Below are 19861 nucleotides of genomic sequence, written 5' to 3'. Positions count from 1 at the left end.
AATGAAGAAAATAGTGAAGCTTAATGATAACGACGATACAAACTTTTATTTATAAAATTTACAAAAAATCATTTAAATCTTTAAAAAAACGCACTGTTTCGTATCTACAAAGTTTCTAACAAAAATTGTGAATCGGTCATTTCGACTACTTCCGTAGTTTTAGCCTTGAGAGTCGTAAAAGCTAGAAGCCGTGGCTCGAGTTTTTCAAGCTGTGTGGACTCGAAGCTTATTCGAACGGCCACTATGACTACCATATCGGCCACACGGTTCTTTCCTAGATCGCGGAACATGCGCGTTCCCTCGTGTCGCGAGCGATCGCGCAGACGCTAATTAAAAACGTACGATGCTCGCGGAGTCGCGGATACGCGTACGCGTACGTGGGCGTGCGCAGAGGATCCGAGGAGCCGGCTTTCGCAGCTGCAAGAAATTCGCGCCGTAATTCACGCCTCGTGGTGTCCCGCACGACGTGCATGCACGACGACCGCATTCGCTCACGTCGACGTGGAGCCGCGTAGCTTTCGCCTTTTTCGACGCGGCCTCTGCCTCGAGCGGCCGGCTAATAGTCTAATTAGTCGCGGCGGTCACCGCCTTATACAGACGACGACGCTTCAAGGTGGCCTGCTGCGAAACATCGCCGATGATGCGTTCGCGCGACAACGTGCACGTATTTCTCGTCCGCGCTCTCTCACCGGTTTTCCATCCTCCTTTCCGAACGTCCGTCAACGTTTGTTAATTAGGCCTCGGAATTCGCTTTGTTCGGAGTCTTTTCATTGAAATTTACTGGTGTCGATCGCAAACGCGTAATCGAAGCTCGGCAGTGTTGGCGGAGAGATCATTATCCCGATTTCCTGCTCGTTGACAGTAAAACTGATTTATAATTTTTTTTGAAAAATTCATTATATTGTATATTTTAGAGATTTTGTTTATTTTCGTTTTTAACGTACGAACAAAATCGTATTATAGATCTCTTTCTATTTTTGTATATCCATTTCTCAGATAAAGTTGGCAAAAGCTGTTATGTACAGTGAAGAGCATAACAATGAAAAATTGCAAATCATTTAAACTGATATAACTTTGTAAAAAAAAAATCATACTTGGTCTTATTTTCAAAGAGCGAAGCTTCTATTTCGACAATCGCGAATTCGTTTCTTTTGAAGATGATTTTACATCACTTAGCGGGTCGGGAATTAAGAGTACATTTTTCTCGAAAATTGTGGAAATTCAAACTGTGTGTAAAAATATTAATCTTGTTTTCGTGATTAGATTCACAGTCATTCTGAAGATTGAAGTTTCTCTTTCATAACGATTCTCTAAAACTTGTTCTACAATTTTTTCTTTGCTGTTTTATTGAATGTTGAATATTAGGGTTAAACGACAAAAATTCGAAAATCTCAACATTTTGTTATGTTCCAAATTTAATAGAATGGAAATGGATACAAGTAGTTTTAAACTTTTGACTATTTGAGAATGTAGATCTTACACTTTCGTAAATTGTACTTCTAGCGTTAATGCATTGATTCTTCTAGCTCTAACAGGCAAACATTCTCTGTGTATACAGGGTATTCGCGTTATTTCCAAGCGTTTTTCTCAAAAATGGTAAACAAAAAGAAAAAATGGCAGAAGACGAAGTTGTACGATAGTTGGTTTACTATAACCAATTGTTATACAGCAGTGTATAACAATTTTTTGTGTTTGCAATATTTTTTACGAAATTAAGGTATTTTTTTTTATTTGTTTGTCATATAAAAAATTCTTATCTCGTGTACTTGCGAATACACAATTTTGTCCGATTGATCTTCTCTTTAATAATTATTGGACGTTTCGTACCATCTTAACAAGCGTACAATATTTATAATATTTATTAAGCGTGCAATATTTATATATACGTACGTATCTCCCACAGCTTTCGACGAACGAAGAAGCAGAGGCTTCAATCGTTAATATTCATAAAAAGTATTTCGCGCGCTTCTTTGTCCGTGTATCTAGACGGCCTCAGCGAGAGAGAAGCAAGTCATTTGATTAAATTGAATTTATACCGGGCTAGACGCGCACCCTGATTTATCGACGTTATTTTATGCCGCGTCACTTACGTTGTATAGGAGACCGTCATTCCGGACAGCCTCGATGATCAAATCAACGAACGTACATATATATAAAGAACACACGCTGCCTTGGGAGAACAGCAACGACGAAACCTGCCTTGTGTTTTTGTCGCTTGGCAAACAGCCTGCTGCTGCTGCTGAAACATTGATTCCTCGACCAACCGAAAAGTGAACGAATTAGAGGAACACGGTATCAAAGAGTAAACGAATTTCTTGGGGGATTTCAGGGAGACGCGCGCCGCTCTCATGCTCGGCATGCGCAGGCTACCTTTCCCTCGAATCACTTTTCGGCAAAAAAAGACCGATCAATTTCAAATTGATGGTCCGGTTACGTTAATTAGTAAGTGGACGTCCGCCACTGCGAGAGAGAAAAAAAGACGCGGCCTCGGTCTCCACGTTGTTGGCCTGGACTCGGCAAGGCGGCAAGTTGCCGGTTTTATATTCGGGGAGAGGGAGAAGACCGAGGATCCGACGATAATAGATGTAGTTACGATGCTTTGAAGTTTTTACATCGCCGGAATCGAACGCTTAAGCGAACGCTTCGTGTTTAACCAGAGGGGTTCGTTCCTTCTCGGTTTACGACAGGTATACAGAGTGTCCTGTTCATACCGTACACTAACATCGAAAATCACGCGAGGCGTGTCTTTATTATACCACTTTGTACGAGTGTGCGAATTGTTACAAATACACAAACAAAATCATTCTCGAGGCACTGATCTTACATGAAGGAATCACGTGTATGTACAGTGGAAAGCATAATTGACTCAACAGCGTTGAGAAATTGTCGATAATCTAAATTGTTATAACTTCGTAACAAAATGTTGCATAACGATTCGCTTCGATTTTCATTCTAAAGTGTAAAATACTAAAACACTTTGGTAGTCTTGAGTTCGTTTTTTTTTTTTTTTTTTTTTTTAAAGATCTTATGTCATGTACGTTTTACGTAAATGTAAAAATTCAAGCGCGTGTAAAAACATAAAAAAAATTTTTTCACAACTAAATCCATCTGTGGTTTATGGTCTTAAAAATTAAAATCCTTTCGTTATAATGATCTCTTGAAATTTTTTGTACAATTTGTATTTTATTGAACTTTGAATACTGGAGATAAATGACAAAAATTAAACCTAACCTAAATCCAACTTAAACTATGATAGATTCAGATAAAAAAATATTTTCAGTGTTTTTATAAACGTTTGAATTTTTTTCAATTCTTCCGAAAATGAGTATTTTTGCATCGATTGCATGGTATTAAAATATTATTTAAAAGTAGAGACTTTACATTTTGAAATGAGTTCAAGTGGACTGTTACATGATTATAAATATAAATAACAAATTTTTCATCGTTACGAGTTTAATTATGCTCTTCACTGTAGTTAATAGAGCTTGAATAACACAGGTGCCTATATTTTCTTTTCAGCAATTATGACAAAAAATGGAAAGTATAAAGTCTACGATATTCTGAAAATGTTATGAAAACATCCATATTTCGATCAGATTCTATCAGATGATTCAAATACTCACGCGCGATAAACGTACAAGTACATTATTACATACTTCGGTAAAATGAGCAAAACAGAGTGCAGATAACGTTGTACAAGTTTTCTAACGTTCGAAAGAACAACTTGTTGACCGTGGTAATTCTACATTAACGTATGCACGAATGTATGTGTACCAATGTAGTAGTGATTCCGGTCTACCCTTCGGATTAGTTATTTTCTACTATGCTTGTATCGTAATTTAATAACACTGGTCTCTATACAATGCTGCAGTCAGGTAGCATAATTGGTTGTTGGGAGTAAATCGAGATTGAATATTGCGTGAGCCGAGCTATTCGGCATTTTGATCGACACGCCACTCCTCTAATGTGTTACAGATAGGAAATTAACGGTTCAGAACTTCATTATTTATATGCTTTACATTAATTTATCAGTGACGGGAATCAACGTCCTCGGAGCCCATGGAAAGATAATAAAAACTGTCTGAAGGTCTGAATCTCACCTTCTACATTTTCCACTGAGCAATTTCATATAAAATGTATGTCGGCAAAGCGTGAAAAGGATTGATTAAATTATAGGAAAAATATTCCTGAGCGTCTCACATGTGTTCTAATTAGCAGTAAATTAGGAAACGACTCGTAGTACTTTCTAAATAATTACGAAAACCACGTACGTACGTTGATTTCCAAGGAACGGTGTAGATAAGAGAAGTATTTTATTATTAGCACCGAGTAGATAACGTATTCCGTTGCTGATAAAATCGCAAGTCCAGTTTCATAATTACTTTCAGTCTCTCGTAGTTGAGGAATCCTTGTACAAAAACACTGTAAACGCCAAGCATCGAACTTCATTCATTACCATTTATTCTAATAATATTCATTCTACTTGAAAGTAAAACTAATATACTAAAAAGATACATTTTTGCTTTTCCATTTACTAGGAAAAGCGTAACTTAATCATATCAACGATAATGAAAAATTGTCGATACAACTTCGTACAAAAAGATCATATAACGATCCACTTGATCTCGAAATAGAAGTGTGAAACTTCACTCTTTCGATTTCTAGTTTTCTCTAAGATTGTACAAATTCAAAAAGTGCGTAAAAAACATTAAAAATGCAAACTTTTTTCGCAAGTAGTTCCATCATTATTTTCAAAATTGAAGTTTTCCCTTTGCAGCGACTTGAAACTTGTTATACAATTTTCTTTCACCATTTTACTGAACATGAAATATTAAGAATTAAGCGACAAAAAAAAAAAAAATTTTTAAATCCTACCCTAATGTTCCAAATTCAATAATATCAATTGAAACAAAACAGCAATTTTTTCCTTCCTCCCGAAAAATCTGATATTTCTCACTTCACAGAACATTTTAATTGAGTTTCGTCGCGATCGCAACAGCAAACTGAAATGTACGAGCAAACGAAATTTTACATTTGAAATTAAACTCCCCGTGAATCGTTCACTACCACTCCAACTGACGACACGTACCCAAACCTGTTCCCTCTTCGAGTTTCGCTGTTGGAAAAGCTGAGACGCTCGTCGCACACGTTGCTTACGGGTCCAATAAAACCATAAACGAAGCCACGCCGCTGTGAAATAAAACAAAGGCCCGGGTGCTACGTGCTCGGTGAACTGTTATTCCCTGAGTGGCTGGCTGGGCGTATCGTGCCCGGATACAGATAGAAGGAATTTCGAGGCGAGAGCAACTTAGTTAGCGACAATTTCACCCCCTCCCCCTCCCCTTCCTCCCACGTACGTCCTGGTGTCGCCGGACAGGTGTGGGGCGTGTGTGCACGCGCGTTCTACACGCGACCGCGTGAAACAGACGTGTAAACACGCGCGTGAATCTGCCGTTCGCAACGGGGCGTAGAATCCTCTCCTCCTCGTGGCTTCATCCTTTGCCTACTCTCTTTCGAGTTTGTAATGGAATCGTCTTATTTTGGCGAACCTGTCCTGTTTCTCCAAGTTGCTCAACTTGCCATTTATTTGACAGACTAATTTTCTTCTGAAGAGATCTTCTACATCTTCGTCGTCGATTTATATATATTCGTTTATTTATAGTTTATTTTCTTACTTTGGACGTTACTTTCGATTTGACGTATGTAGCTTGGAACGTTTGAAACGTTCTATCTCTGGCGTAGTCGCGATAGATAAATTCATGTTCGCAATTTATGAGCATTGTATAAATTGCGTCCAATTAAGGATAGGAAGCTTTAGAAAAATCACATCGTAGTGAATGAAAATAGAAAAAGTACTAGTCATTATTTTTTATTTCGCTGTTACACGATTTGTCGGTTTTGATAACGACTTTGCCAACAGTTATGAGACAATACCTACAGGAATCCACTGATATGGTTTTTAAAAAATGTTAGGAATTTTAATCAAAATCGAAAACCGGCGAATAAAGGTAAATATACTGGTAGTTTTATATAAAATATGTGTATATAGGTATTTCGATATTTTTGTATTTTTATAAAGATTATGAACTAGTAATCGAAAAATACCGGTGTAATACCGATATTATGCAGTTCCTGATCGACTGTAATGTTTTAAATTAATCAGTCATAGACCAGAAATTAGAGAGCAGTTTACAGTTAGTTACGAAATCCGTTACGGTGCACGTATTCGTTCGTTCTTCAAATGTTTCAAATTTAAAAAATTTTATACAGAAAAAGTGCCTTGTATTCGATGACGGATTAAACATATACAGTAAAAGTTTGGAATTTCAGTCAGTTTAGAGTGGTCTCAGTTTCGAGAGGCTCGGTGAAACACGTGTAAGCGTTTGGGGAAAACGTGAGTGACGGTACGCATCCGAGAAAAAAGATCAATTTAGAATGCTTGGTGTAAAGAGAAGAGTTGAGGATGGAAAATGGGGGTAGTAAACGACGTTCCTGCGCGACAGTTGATACGCTGCGTTGAAACTTGCGTTTCGGCGAGTAAATTTCGTTGCAAGCCACCGCCGTAACGCGGTATCAAGAAATTCGATAACGTGTCATTACAAAATCCGATCCCTGACTCTCGACACGTGTCGCGTACGTGATCGTTCTCGAATGAGAAACGAAGCACCCACCGTGTACAACGTTCCGCTAATAAACATTAAAAATTAATACACCCTTTCGAGGAATATCGTTACTTAAATTCCGGGAGAGATTACCATAATAAACGTTGCTGGTGGAAACAACATCTAGACGCACGAACAGGCTGTCGATGGTATCGTTCGACGGTTCAGGTATCAGCCAGACTTCCTGCCGACGGAGAGCACCAAGCGAAACGACGGTCTGCTCGAAATATCGCGGCCTCGATGGCTGCTCGGTATCTCACCCTCGTTTCGAGCAACGAACGCACACGTGTGTGCGTGTCCTCGCTTCCTCCGTCTCCGCCCCCGCGGACGACGCCATCCTTCGAATTATGCGCCCCGTACGCGTCGGGACACCTGTGCGCACCCGCACGCCTTTAATCCTCATCCTCCGTCTCGGTAGCGTATTATATCTAGATCGATCTCGATCGGTCGTACGTTGAAAATCCGGACGACCTGCGTTTTCCCCAGCCTGAAATCTTTGTCTGAAAGTAGATCTTTCGAGATTGAGTAATAACTGGTGGTTCGTTTCATTCCCTGTCGTTCCGTTTCGGAAATTTTCCAGAAGCAATACAGTTATGTCTGTTAGGATTACCGGAGCGTGTTAGGTTCTTTCGTCGAAGGTACCTACATTCACATCGACGCGTGTAAATTCCTCGCGATGTTAGACGAGAGAGACAAAACGATTAATGAGCTAAAGCGCGAGAGGCTCGGTCGTTGAATCTCGCGCGAGGATCTCATCGAGGACCACCGCTGTCCGAAAGAGAGGGAGAGAGAGAGAGAGAGAAATTTCCAGTCGCGAGCAACAGCCCCGTAATCTGTTGGTCGGCGAAGATCGGGTGAAAACTGGCGTGGCTGGAGTGGACGACAGTGTCTTTCGTCTCACCCTGGTCGGGCCACAGGGGACATAATCCCCGAAAGTTGCACAGGCTGCAGCCACGGGATCGCGCCGTTCACGAACATGTGTCTGACATTTTTAATCGTCGGATTAAAATAACTGATGCCAAGGTGTAGCCCTGGAATCCATTATCCGGCGGATGAGCGAACGGCCACCCAAAGTGTCGCGTGTCCCCCGAGACCTGCCAACCAAAGTGGACCCGGCTCTAAGCCCCCGTGTGTCTCTTTTTGATTTTGTCCCGAGGGGCAAGAGGGAAGGGAGGAAAGGGGTAACGCGACCAGAGATACCACCTCCCTCTCTCGCCGTTTCTCGGAAACAAAAGAATCGGGAGAGAATCGTTGTAGAGGTTAAGCTGCTTCCTGGAATATTAAGTGGTATAATCGATGATATACAGCCCCCCGATAGCTAGAATAAAGCTTCCCCCTCGCTTTCGCTAGTGTTTTTTTTCCTTCCCTTTCTATTTGTTTCGGCGATGCCGAGATTTTGCACCTGAGGTGTCGCAGTTAATCTCTTGCGGCGATAAAAATTACGGAACGGAAATACCGCGACTATGTTTTCGCGCGAAGCTGTTGCCAGAGTAACCCGGAAAATTGGGTTTAAAGCTCGAGTTGCAATTTCGATGCAAATCACACTTTGATCGATTCTGTTAATTAATTAATTGAACATCGATAAGAGACTTTCTAATCGCGAAAATGCCCGCACTCCGGAGATTGATTTCACAGTTGGACGCGGTGCGCGGTAACTATTACGTTATTACGCTAGACGTTAGCAGTAGCACGGACGTTTTCTTTTTGACGCGTGTGTTGTTGGTCGGAAACGAGGAACTCGCCCACGGCAACACCGCGGTCGAGAGATTTCTTTACCGCGGAGATAATAATGATCGGACCCTCGGCCGAGTTAAAAGTTGCCCGGGGCCTCGGTTTACTCGGCAAATTACTCGGCATCCTGCACCCCCACCTGTGTAACAGTCGTAAGACTATTTTAAATAACCACCGGCTGCCTTGTTGGAGCACATGATCCAACAGGCTGCTCCCCTTGCCTAAAACTCATGTAAAACGCGAAGCTCCTTCTTTTATCCCTGAATAATAATTTCTCCTCCGCTTAAATGAGTCATTCCTACGGGCATCTTTATTATCGTGCACGACCGTAAATCTGACGGTAGCTGTACAATATTTATTCGTAATATCGATCGTTATCAACGAAATCGTTCATCACTGATAACATCGAGAATCCTTGTTCGTAATTGTTTGGAACCTGAACGTCTGCCGTCGGTTTTACACGCCATACATCATTGGTACAGAACGTCGTTTATTTGTCTGAAAAGCGTTTTGAAAAAACAATATTGAAGAAACGAGGAGAGATGGTGAGAAACTGAGACGAAATCGCGCGAGGATCTACACGTCCTCCGAAAAGAAGATTATTATCCGGTGAGGTGTACACGGTTGGCCGATGTTCTCGATTTTTCTCGAGCCATTAGCAAACTAAACGTTGATCTTTTAACCGGTGGCCGCGGTCACGGGTCCGTAATTACGCCGGTGAAACGTGGTTGGCACCTTGGGAATCGTGGCTGGTGTATTCATTACGCTACCGAGGCATCGTCACGCGAGAGCATTTGTCATTGATAGATGCGTACATAGAACCGCTGTCGTGTGCTCGCATTCGCGAAACAAGCGAGAGAACGACGAAGAGTCGACGAAGCAAAGAAGAGAAGGGGCGAGAAGGGAAGAGAAGAGAGGGTGAGACACAGGGTCGTACTTCCGGAGGGCGGTACCTGAACGAGCCACCTCGCCGAGGCAGCAAGCACGGCCAATTGACCATGTGTGTACGTGCGTGGCCTACCTTCGTGCACGAGTGTTCCAGGTAAACCCTACCGTCGGCAGCCATGTTCCTTGCACTTCTGTCGCATTTTCTGCTACTCGCACGCACTGCCGGTCGTCGCTGCCGCCGTGTGTTTAACCGTTCAAAGGAGGATCCGGAAGGTCCAACGAAGATTCTCAAGTTGACTCGTTGATCTTTTACTCTCTTGCAAACAGTCTCGGATGGATCTTTCAAGCAATTGGCGTTTATCCATTGGAATTTCCTTGTGCCTGCTTTCGATCCAGCTCTCGTTGAACATTGAATTGGAGCGGATATTTATTATCTACTACTTTCACTCAAGTGTCACTTTGATCTTTTCGTGGACATTTTATGGACCGGTGTTGACGAATTGGAACTTTGACGTGGTCGATGTTTCCCGTCGTTTTCTTTCGTTGAATCGAAAAGAACTGCGACGTAAGTACCGTGCGTATAGATGTTATTACGAGGAACGAAGCGTTAAAATAAATATTCCTGCCGGCCGGTAACCGGCAGGCCGATTTGAACTCGCGGCGACATGTTGGAACTTTCGACACGGGGAAATAAGTACAAGTAGAGAGAGTAAAGGTAAACGGCGGCTAGTGTCGACGAATGCCTATTTTGCAAGCTGGTAGCCGTGTTCTTCCTTCCAAGAAACCACTTGGGTGTTTACCATGAGCACACTTTCGCTCTGTAGGGTACTCGGAGGCATGGTTCACTTGCCAAAGAGAAGAAACGGATCCGCGCCAAAGGCGGCGGCGCCGACCCGTGAGTGCGAGTTGGAAATTAGCCCGGGAAATTCAGCCAACAGTCGCTTCGCCTTATGCTACTTTCCTCCTGCTGATATGTCAAAAAGATTTTATTCGTTCGTCAAACTCGTCGAATCGTGCAAGAACTAGAGTCGATCTGACTGAAACTGAGTCGTTTTCATTAATTCTTAAGGATGAACGCTTGCAAATTAAGCAAAATTAAAGAATCTTTTCGGAGATAAAATTTCATTAAAGAAATGATACGTATATTTTATATACGTTGTTCGATTAGCGATTGCTAGAAACCATTTGCGATATCAGGTATATACCTTCGTGTCGTTTCATTCAAAGCAAATTTTTTTCATTTCGCGTTAAATTCTACAAGAGAAATTAATCTAGAGACTCGTCGAAGTCATCAATTGTTCAAAAAATGACAACTATTCGAACTCGTAAATTTTCAATTCCTTCTTTAATAAAAGAACAACAAAAAATACACGAATCAAAATTTAGCTTCAGTCATCAACTACTAGTAATAATAATCTCCACGATGTTACCAGAATTTTTTATCCAAATTGATTCACGGATAGTCTTTCAGATATTTCTGAATCTACCGATTTTGAAAATTTCATTCCGAGAAAGACAAAACTTTTTTTAAAGTTTGTTTGTTACCGTTAGATGGCGACAAAAGCTCCAAGTTCATGGAGGTTTACTCTTTTAAATAAATAAATTACAAGATCTAACAAGAAGTTTTAACAATGACTATTTATTTTAATTTATGTGTAAGAAGATGTTTATAACTATCGCTTGCTTTGCTTGAATCCGAAACAACTGAGAATACCACATATTTTCCGCTATTTTACTTTCCTCTTTCTTCGTCTGTAATCAACATCGCCGCTATAAGTTATTCTAGAGAATCGTAATAATAGAATGTACAGTTTAAAAGAGAAAATCGATTTTTCAATTCAATCGATTTTATCAAAGATGCGAAGACCCCTTGATCGCAGGTGTTTCTCGACTCGACCAATAGGTTAGAATCGCAGACGCGCAATTGAACAAGAAATGAACGTTGGAGGAGATGAACGATTCCATTCTCGGCGATATAATAACAATCAGCAGCGATTATCTATATACGCGGGGAACGTGCTAACGGGTAAAGTGCTAACAGTATTTCACAATCCATAAGTTTGTCGGGCAATTATCGCGTTCGATTACAAAGCCGCGATACCGCGTAATTGCGAAAACGCGAGCGTAACTGGCTGACGGCACGCTTTCCCGGTCACGCTGGAAAATTTGCTGCCGCGCGCCGGTGCGGTTGCATCGCCCTTTCGCGTTCTATCGTTTTAAAATAAACCGTAGAGTCAGTCGTGCACTGTATTCCCATAAATACGGTTTCATCGCGAGTCGGGGACGTCGCGTCGTCTGGCGAATTCGGCAAACACCGAGGCGGCGGCGGCGGCGGCGGGCGGCCGGCTCGCGTCGCGCTTTTCGCCGGTTAATCAAAATTAAAATTCAGTTGGAAACGCGAGCGCGAGCGCTATTGCGGGACGGTGGTCGCGGAGACACCGCTCTGCGGCCGGGCGTATCCAATTAAAAAAATGAAGTGCTTTTTCATATTCATCTCCGCCGTTCCGTCTCTCTTCGCTCCACCCATTTGTTCGTAAATAATAATTAAAAATACTCTTCTACGGCGGGAGCGTATTCCATCGCTAATATTAGTCTAAAGAGAGCGAAGAGAAAGAAAGGAAGGAAGGAAGAGAAAGAGAACGAAAGAGAGAGAAAGCAACCGGTGCTCGAATATCCACGTTTCCATCGCTTTTCCATCCCTCTAGCCCCGCGTCCACCCAACGTGAACCCCTTTTGCCTCTTCGCCAAACGTACCTCTCTCCTCTCGTCATTCTCCTCTTTTGCATTCGGGACAGCTCGCGCTCGCGACGAATTTGCAAGCTTTTAATATAAACGCGACGCGTATACCGTCGAATCCGAATGTTGTTGCCTGTCGCTGCCTTCCCTTTCTCTCTTTCTGTCTGTCTGTCTGTCTGTCTTCCTCCCCTCCTCTCTCTCTCTCTCTCTCTTTCTTTCTCTCCTCCTCTCTCTACCTCCGTCTACGTCAGTTTATCCGAGTCGAGGGGGGCTTTCTCGTTTATGAATAAATCCGGCGCGAGTCGTTTTCACCTGGAATCGCCGCGGTAACGCGATACCCTCCGTCTCTCCGCGCCACTGGATGATATCTTTCGAGCTCGCAGCTCGCGAGAACGACGTCCGATGTCATACTGGTAACTCCGGCCTTCCCTACACTTTTTACCCAGTATTTAATATTAAACGCGCTCTCGATGCCCGTGAGAGCGGCGAAGAGGGGCGTTGTTAGCTGCTCGCGTTCTTCGTCCTTGCGTCCTCCAGGAGAGGAGACAAGCTGACGCGCGTCTCTCGTCCGCTGGAACATTCGATCCCTCTCTCGCGCGCTTTCGCATTCCGCGTGTCCGTCAGCGCGTAATTGAACGAACGCGTTTCGTTCGATGCGAGAACGGGACAGAGATATACCACTTTAATACCTGATCCGCAAACACATATTCGTCGTGACGTGTTTGGTAGCGTTTCGATGTTATCGCGGCGATGCGGCAATAACCGTTGTCAATGGCGGCGAGTAAAACTGGTTAAAATGTAGTTTGTTCGTTTCGTGACTTTTTCGTGTAACCAATGTCCCCTTTCCTTTTTTTTTCTTTTTTTTTTCTCTTTTTTTGTTGTTGTTGTCGTTGTTGTTCTACAACACGGCGCGGAATTTAACACGGTGCTAAGTTGTAAGTTATTGCCGGAAGGATGACGAATTTATCATCCCGACTTCTCTAATCGTCAAATATACGTACGTTTTATGATCGTTTCGTGTAATGTAATTTGAAATGCAAGGATAAAGTCGTGTTTACAATGAATGAGACTGATCTGAAATGCACACGCTCTCGTAACTAGACTGCAAATGTTTATGCAAATTCGTATCTCTGAAAGTATAATTAAACTACAATTATAATAGAAAATTGCTTTATTTGCGAGGTGCTGTACCTCCGATAGTTTATATATTTTTTCACGTTACGATCGTTGTACGTAATTTTGCTACAAACGTTTTGCAATTTGCTATATATGCATAAAAATTCGCATGAAAGTCTACCCGTAGCAATACTCACGTGATTGTGCTCTGTTAATTCAAGCAGATAAAAGATTTGACAAATGACTTTAGAAAAGAGACTTTCAGTATTTAACAGTTAAATGTCGAAATATAAACTGTTGTATGTCTTCGGTTTTAATGCAGTTAAGGTTTTTCTTTATGATATACAGGTTTGTCAAAAAGTAACTGCTTTTTTCATGAGAAATAGAAACTTTACTAATATACAACGATTCTTCGATTTTTTGTTATCATGCATGCAATTTTATGATTCCGCGTCCAAACTAATTCTTATCTTTTTCAACAAAAGAGAGTTCCAAGAACGATTTGACGTGAAATTTAGCAAATTAATTTCGACACTGGCGTATCAGACAATTTTTCATGAGCTTGCACAGCGTTTCTTGCCTTTTCGCAGGTAGTACAACAAAATATAACAGAAATGTTTCTTTTCGGTCTTCCGACAATTTTGAAATCAATAATTGTCAACACAATCTTTGAAACAAGTCTGAACGCAATGAAATCTGTGGTTTAAAATGAAGTTAGTTACAGTTAAGATGTGTGTTCGTTTATTAAAAAAAAGTTGCAGTTACTTTTTGGCTTTTAACCCAGCGTGCAATTATTTTTGTGTTATTTGACATTGATGACTTAACATGATGATTTAACACTGCATAATTGTAACTGTAGTCACTATAGTCCACAGCGTTACAAAAAAAAAAAAAATTGTTTCGTTAGACATAACTTTCCAACTCGACAACATTCCAAGCTCGACTCTCGTTCCTTCTCGCGGCACAAAAATAATCCCAAAGATCCTTTTCTCATCTCGGTATTTCATAGCGCGTGTCGTGTGCACTTGGAATGCAGCTTCGTATTAACACCCCGCAATTTGTCAATGCTTCTCTTTTTTCTCTTCTGGCCGTACGTGAAAAACGCTGTTCAAGGGAGCAAGGGGGGGGGGCTGAAGATTGATTATTTCGGGACATGTGTACGCGGCTTCGACGAACCGGAAACGCGAGCATATTTTGCCCACGGGCCGTCCTAATGAACGGAACGAAACGAGCAATGGGGCCGCGTGTACGCGGATTCGATGGCTCTTAAACTGGATGGGCGGATTCGATGGCCACGTGCCGAAAGAAAACTCGACACAATGGGTGCAACATCGTGCCCACCGTTGACCCACGTGGCCAGCCACTTTTCGGTTTCTCTTCCTCCGCGTAGTCGTGATTGATGCGCGGGGGGGTTTTAGATTGAGTCGGAGAGAAGCAGCCTTTCAGTGTAACCCCAGTTTTAGAACTGTTTAGCTTCGACCGTCGTTTAACCCCCGTAGAATCGTCGAAGCGTACGTTGAAACAGTGTCTTTTAATAATACGTTTCAAAGAAACATTTCAATGTAGCGTTAACTATTCGCTCAGTTGTCTGAAAGCAACCTGCACTCGAGGAGATTTTTCTGGGGCTTTTGTTAGGCTTGTAAAAGAAAAAAAGAAAACGGAAAAGAAAAAAATGGAAACTAGCTAGACTAGAATCGACGGTATAGGAGGCAGTTGGGTCGGAAAGGGTCAGAACAATCGTCTGTTTCTCGCTATTCGGGCGAAGACTCTGGCTAGAATCCGGGTAAAGTCTAGGGTCGAGGGTTTAGTGCGCGCCTCCTCTCGTTGGCACACGACATCTTTGCTCCGACTGCTCGTAAGCACCCTAAACAAAGGGATATTGAGAGACTCCCGAGAGAGATAGGACTAAGAGGAGGATAAGACCGGGCCGAAGAGGTGGCGTCGCGACGCGAGCGAGGAAAAGGGTAGGGAAGACGAGCTACCACCTTAGGATCGGGCTGACTCCGCCACAATGGTGCGTCGTCGGGAATCCAAGGGGTTTATTAAAGCCGCGGTTGGCGATACAGCTCACGTTCCCTGCTCTTCCATCGAGGACGAAGCACCCACCCCTCCTCTCTCGTCCTCTTTCGTCGTCGTTCACCCTCTTCCCATCCACGCGTCTTACCTCCTTTACTCTTCGCCTTGCTCGGATCTCATCTTTCCCTTCCAAGCTCCACCGTGGATACGCTCTTAAAGCGAGGGGTGTCCGAAGTCGGGTCACCTACGTCCTACATCTACTCGGAGTTTAGAGGAGACCGCTTTAAGCTTGATCCTTCCGAGGCTCTTCCCAAGGAAAACCGCTTGAAACTAAATTTGAATTCACACGGCCGCCTCTACGCTTGTTGCGACTATGTAACATAGCTCGCGCTTTTTTTTCCGAAGTACAGCGATGATTTTCGTACAACGCAATGAAAACATTGCGACTGGTATTCCCGTATATAACACAGTCGAGTACAACGCTCAAGACGAAGTTAACGTTTTGACAGACTTTTCGACCTTTCGTTTAGAAACATCTTTCCAATTATTTTTGGAGGTCATATTCTGTGAAGAAATGAATTGAAAAGAATGAACTAAAAAGAAATAATTTCGATACTTCTTTTATACGAGCAACTCTATTTGGACCTAATGAAGATGTTAGACACTATAGTATTAGACACTATGGTGAATTTTATATCTATACGATTTCATGGAAATAAATGTAAAGAACCTGTCACAAAATTGATCTTCACCTTGAATTTCAAAGTCAAAAAATTTTTTCCTTGCATTGCATTCTACTCATCACGAGGATAAAACTTTTTCAAGAAACGTAATCTAATAGTTCTCTTGAGAAATGGCAAAAAAAATTTCTTAATCATTTAGCACTGCGGATGAGTGAGTTCCAACATCAACTTATGGTTCTGGACGCGTGGATGTCTACATTACGTAATGTTTGTATTTCGAATAATGTTTTCGAATAAAGTTAGTTTTATTATTTGATTATTTAGACTCACACTGATGCTACAACTATGATAAATCAGATGTCAGTGAAACCTAATCCAGAACCATAAAGTTGCTGTTAGCACGCACGCGTTCGCAATGTTAAATGATTAAGAAACTTTTTTGCGTTCTAACAGCGACTTTACGCTCCTGAACGCACGAATGCAATGTTTATATTTCGAATAATTAATAAGTTGACAGTTAATTTTATTGTTTGATTATTTAGAGTCACACTGATTTAGATTCACAACTATGATAAATCAAATGTTAGTGAAATCTAATCCAGAATCATAAGATCGCTGTTAGAACGCACGCGTCCGCAATGTTAAACGATTAAGAAACTTTTTTGCGTTCTAACAACGACTTTACGTTCCTGGACGCACGAATGCAATGTTTGTATTTCGAGTAATTAATAAGTTGACAGTTAATTTTATTGTTTGATTATTTAGGGTCACGCTGATTTAGATTCACAACTATGATAAGTCAAATGTTAGTGAAATCTAATCCAGAACCATAAAGTTGCTGTTAGCACGCACGCGTTCGCAATGTTAAATGATTAAGAAACTTTTTTGTCGTTTTTCCACAGCCTGATCGTTTATTTTTTTCCTTCTAACGAAATAAATTCGAGGCTCATGCTCATATTTCGCCAATACAGCGAATAAATCAGAGTGAGCGAGTGGTGGTGTCGCCCGAAGCTTTTATCGACGACGTTACGCGAGGACATTACGCGAGCAGAGTGACGTACGCGTGTAAGAAGGCGACGCTGGGTAATCGGCACCCTAGAAACACGTGTCTCGCCTCTCCCCAGACCCGGACCAGCAGCCAGAAGCGTAGCCCGTTGAAGGAGATCTCCTTCGTCGATGAACGCTTCCTTTTCCGTCGCTGTGCCAGCCGCCCCAGCGACATGAAACGAGCATTAGGCGCGACTGCATCCTCACGCCCCGCAGCTACTTCCACGGAGCCGAGGATCCGGAGAGCCTGAGACCTTTCCCATCGGCGAAGCACGCGTTATGACGGCACTGATGTACACGAGCGATTCCGGCCGCCTCGACATTTGTCTCTTGCTTGTACGAACCGGACGGATTCGAGAGAGTACGGCCGGTTGGCATTTAACAGTAAAACTACCGAAGTGGTCGGAACGACCAGTTTATAATTTTTATTAGAAATTTCGTAGATACGAAAACAGTGCGTTCTCAGAAATTTAAACGACTTTTCGTATGTAACGTATAAATGAAAGCCTGTATGAAACGTTATTGTCACTACGAAGCTTTTCTATTTTTTTTCACTTTGGCGTGTCTCTAATGGAAATTTTATGCTTCAGTCGTCGGTAATTCTAGCATTAAGATGAATCCATTCAGAGTCGTCGTTTTCTTTTCCACATTTTTTTTTTTTTTACGTTGGTAATACATCGAGTGTCTTGTAAATTAAAAATCAAGCATGGATCAAAATCCCAGTGTGTACATGTAGGTGTACGTAGATTCCTCGATTTGGAATACTTGCGCTACGGTGAAAGATCGATGAATCAATGGATATTTAAGAAAGAAAGAAAAAAAAAAAAAAAAGAAAAAAAATGGCAATGGTAACTCAGCGAGCGGTGAACATTTGAACAAAGCAGAAGCTCGATGTTCGCTTTGCATCCTCGAGATCTTTGCTTCAAAAATCCATCGCAATCACTTCAAATCCTGGACCGGCAGCGAAAGGAGCTAACCTGGGTGTACTTCTCTCCGATCCGAAGAGGACATCCTTGCCTTTCTTACCAGACGAGTGCTTCTTCAGGTTCGTAAGATCGAGTGGTCGGTTCCTTTGAGAAATAAGAACGCCCTATCTCCCGGGATCCTCGTTCTCGAGGATCGTGTCTTTATTAAAGGATTCCGAACGGCCTGCTTCGTCGTCCACGGTTCTCCCAACTTCAGCCTCGGCCAGTTATGGCACGGCTGCAACCGTTGCAACAGCAACTAGTCCGGTTGTTCGAAATTTTTATTGACGCTTCATTGGTTCAGCTCCGTACATAATTAACGATATTCGTCGTATTCGGGGCTGTTGAAATGAACGTTGGCACTTTACGCTGCTCGTCCTGGCCAATTACTCCGGGGAAAAAGTTTATCCCGCGAATGGCACGAGCTCCTGGCTACTCGGATATCTCCTGCGCGATTTTGCAAACTGATTTTCACTCGAGAGCCTTGTTGCATCGAATAAATTATCATCCACAGCGAAGAGTTGTGCACAGCAGAAGTATCAATGACAATGAAAAATTACCATATATTTGTATCATCGGGTGGAGAAAGTGTCAAATTCAAGTCCATATGGAAACGTACAAAAATTTTTCCACGACTAAATCCACCATGGTGATTGAAATCTCTTCGCAACGACTCCTTCAAACTCGCTATATTTTTCTTTGCCATTTTATTGGGTGGATAAGTGGAACACTAGAGCTAAATGTTTGAACTTTTTGAATTTTTGTCTAGTATTATTCAGCGTTAAATGAAATGATGGAAAAAAAAAATCGTACAAAATTTAAGAAGTCGTTGCAAAGGGAAGACTCAATATTTAAAATAATGGTAAATCTAGTTATAAATTTTTCTTGTTATAATTTCGCAAATTATGTGTTTGATAACTAGCCTGAAAAATATTGCAAACTTTCACTTAGCACAAAATTCACTGTGAATAACTGTCACAGAATTATTTTACCATTAAGTAAAATTTTTCTAAATTTCATTACTATTAAACTCTTTGATCTCTCTAGATTGTGATCAATCTTCCGTACTCCACGTCGCAATTTGTCCGACGAAATTCGCGTCGGAATTATCACAGCGTCGTGAGCACGAAAATTAGAAAATTCAGCTTCTCTCTCATCCCGGCTACAATGACCGACATTACAAGGAATTTATTCCGCTCGTCAGAGATCCACCTCGCGCGAGAAAGCTACGGATCGCAATTGAGCAGGCTGGAAGTAATTGCGGAAGCGAGCCGTTTGAATATCGTTACTGCGATTTATATTAAGCCGGCGGAGTCCATTGTGTTTCCCGCCGCGAGGCTGTCTCGCTCGGTTTCATTCTGCTCTCGCGATCTTTGTTCTCCTCACGGGCTGAAATTAGACAAGTACGCGTATATATACGTCGACGACCACGTGGCGGAGAAACAATAAAATCACAGAGAACTGTGTTTATTCGAACGTTTGAATTCGATTCTTTAACAGTCGTTATTGCTTCTTCAGTTCCTTGCATTTTCTACGACTTTTCCTCTTCCCTTTCAGCGAGACGTTTCGTTTCTTCGAAGATCTTTGATTTATCATTCGATAGTTTCGGTTTGTCAAATTTCGAAAATTTTCTGAAATGTTATACTGAACGTACACGAGCGACGCAAGCCACGATTTTCAGTAGATCGTATAGGAACAGGCTGTAAAACTGTTCCTAATACACGCTGTGTATCTCCGTCTCGAGGTTCGCCGGAAGTTGCATTAGCGTCTCGTGGCTGAAACCAGCAGGGTGGGGAAACGGTGGTGCCATGCTTCCTGGACAAAGTAACCGCGCTATTGTCGCAACAAGCCACCCCCTTTCGCCCTCGTCTCCTTTTCACCCCGATCCAGGCTATGCGCCCATTGTACCCACATCGTGTTAACTTATTTGCGACGATATATACGATGCGACCTCCAGTAGAAACGCGTTCCTTCGTTAGAATCGGTTACGTGCCACGAACGATCCTGAATGACGATC

The 19861-nt window shown here is 42.2% G+C and overlaps 1 protein-coding gene across 5 annotated transcripts in view; it reads right to left on the bottom strand.

Annotated features, from left to right (window-relative positions):
- LOC122535706 overlaps positions 1–19861 on the bottom strand; it is a 64444-nt gene that overhangs the window by 16693 nt on the left and 27890 nt on the right. For 2 of the 5 annotated variants that reach the window (XM_043667455.1, XM_043667458.1), the window contains exons 1-2: positions 12036–12411; positions 9415–10248 (exon numbers count right to left, since the gene is read on the bottom strand). The exons of 1 other annotated variant lie outside the window; for it this stretch is intronic. In XM_043667455.1, coding sequence (XP_043523390.1) covers positions 9415–9459 — 45 coding nt within the window. In that variant the 5' untranslated portion in view covers positions 9460–10248; positions 12036–12411. Of the gene's footprint in view, positions 1–9414; positions 11064–12035; positions 12416–19861 lie in introns of those variants that run through there. 2 more of the 5 variants (XM_043667457.1, XM_043667456.1) reach the window with 2 other exon arrangements.

This window comes from Frieseomelitta varia, unplaced genomic scaffold, assembly GCF_011392965.1.
Source record: "Frieseomelitta varia isolate USP_RPSP 00005682 unplaced genomic scaffold, Fvar_1.2 scaffold_757, whole genome shotgun sequence".
Taxonomy (NCBI): domain Eukaryota; kingdom Metazoa; phylum Arthropoda; class Insecta; order Hymenoptera; family Apidae; genus Frieseomelitta; species Frieseomelitta varia.
This window is presented reverse-complemented; position numbering and strand designations above follow the sequence as displayed.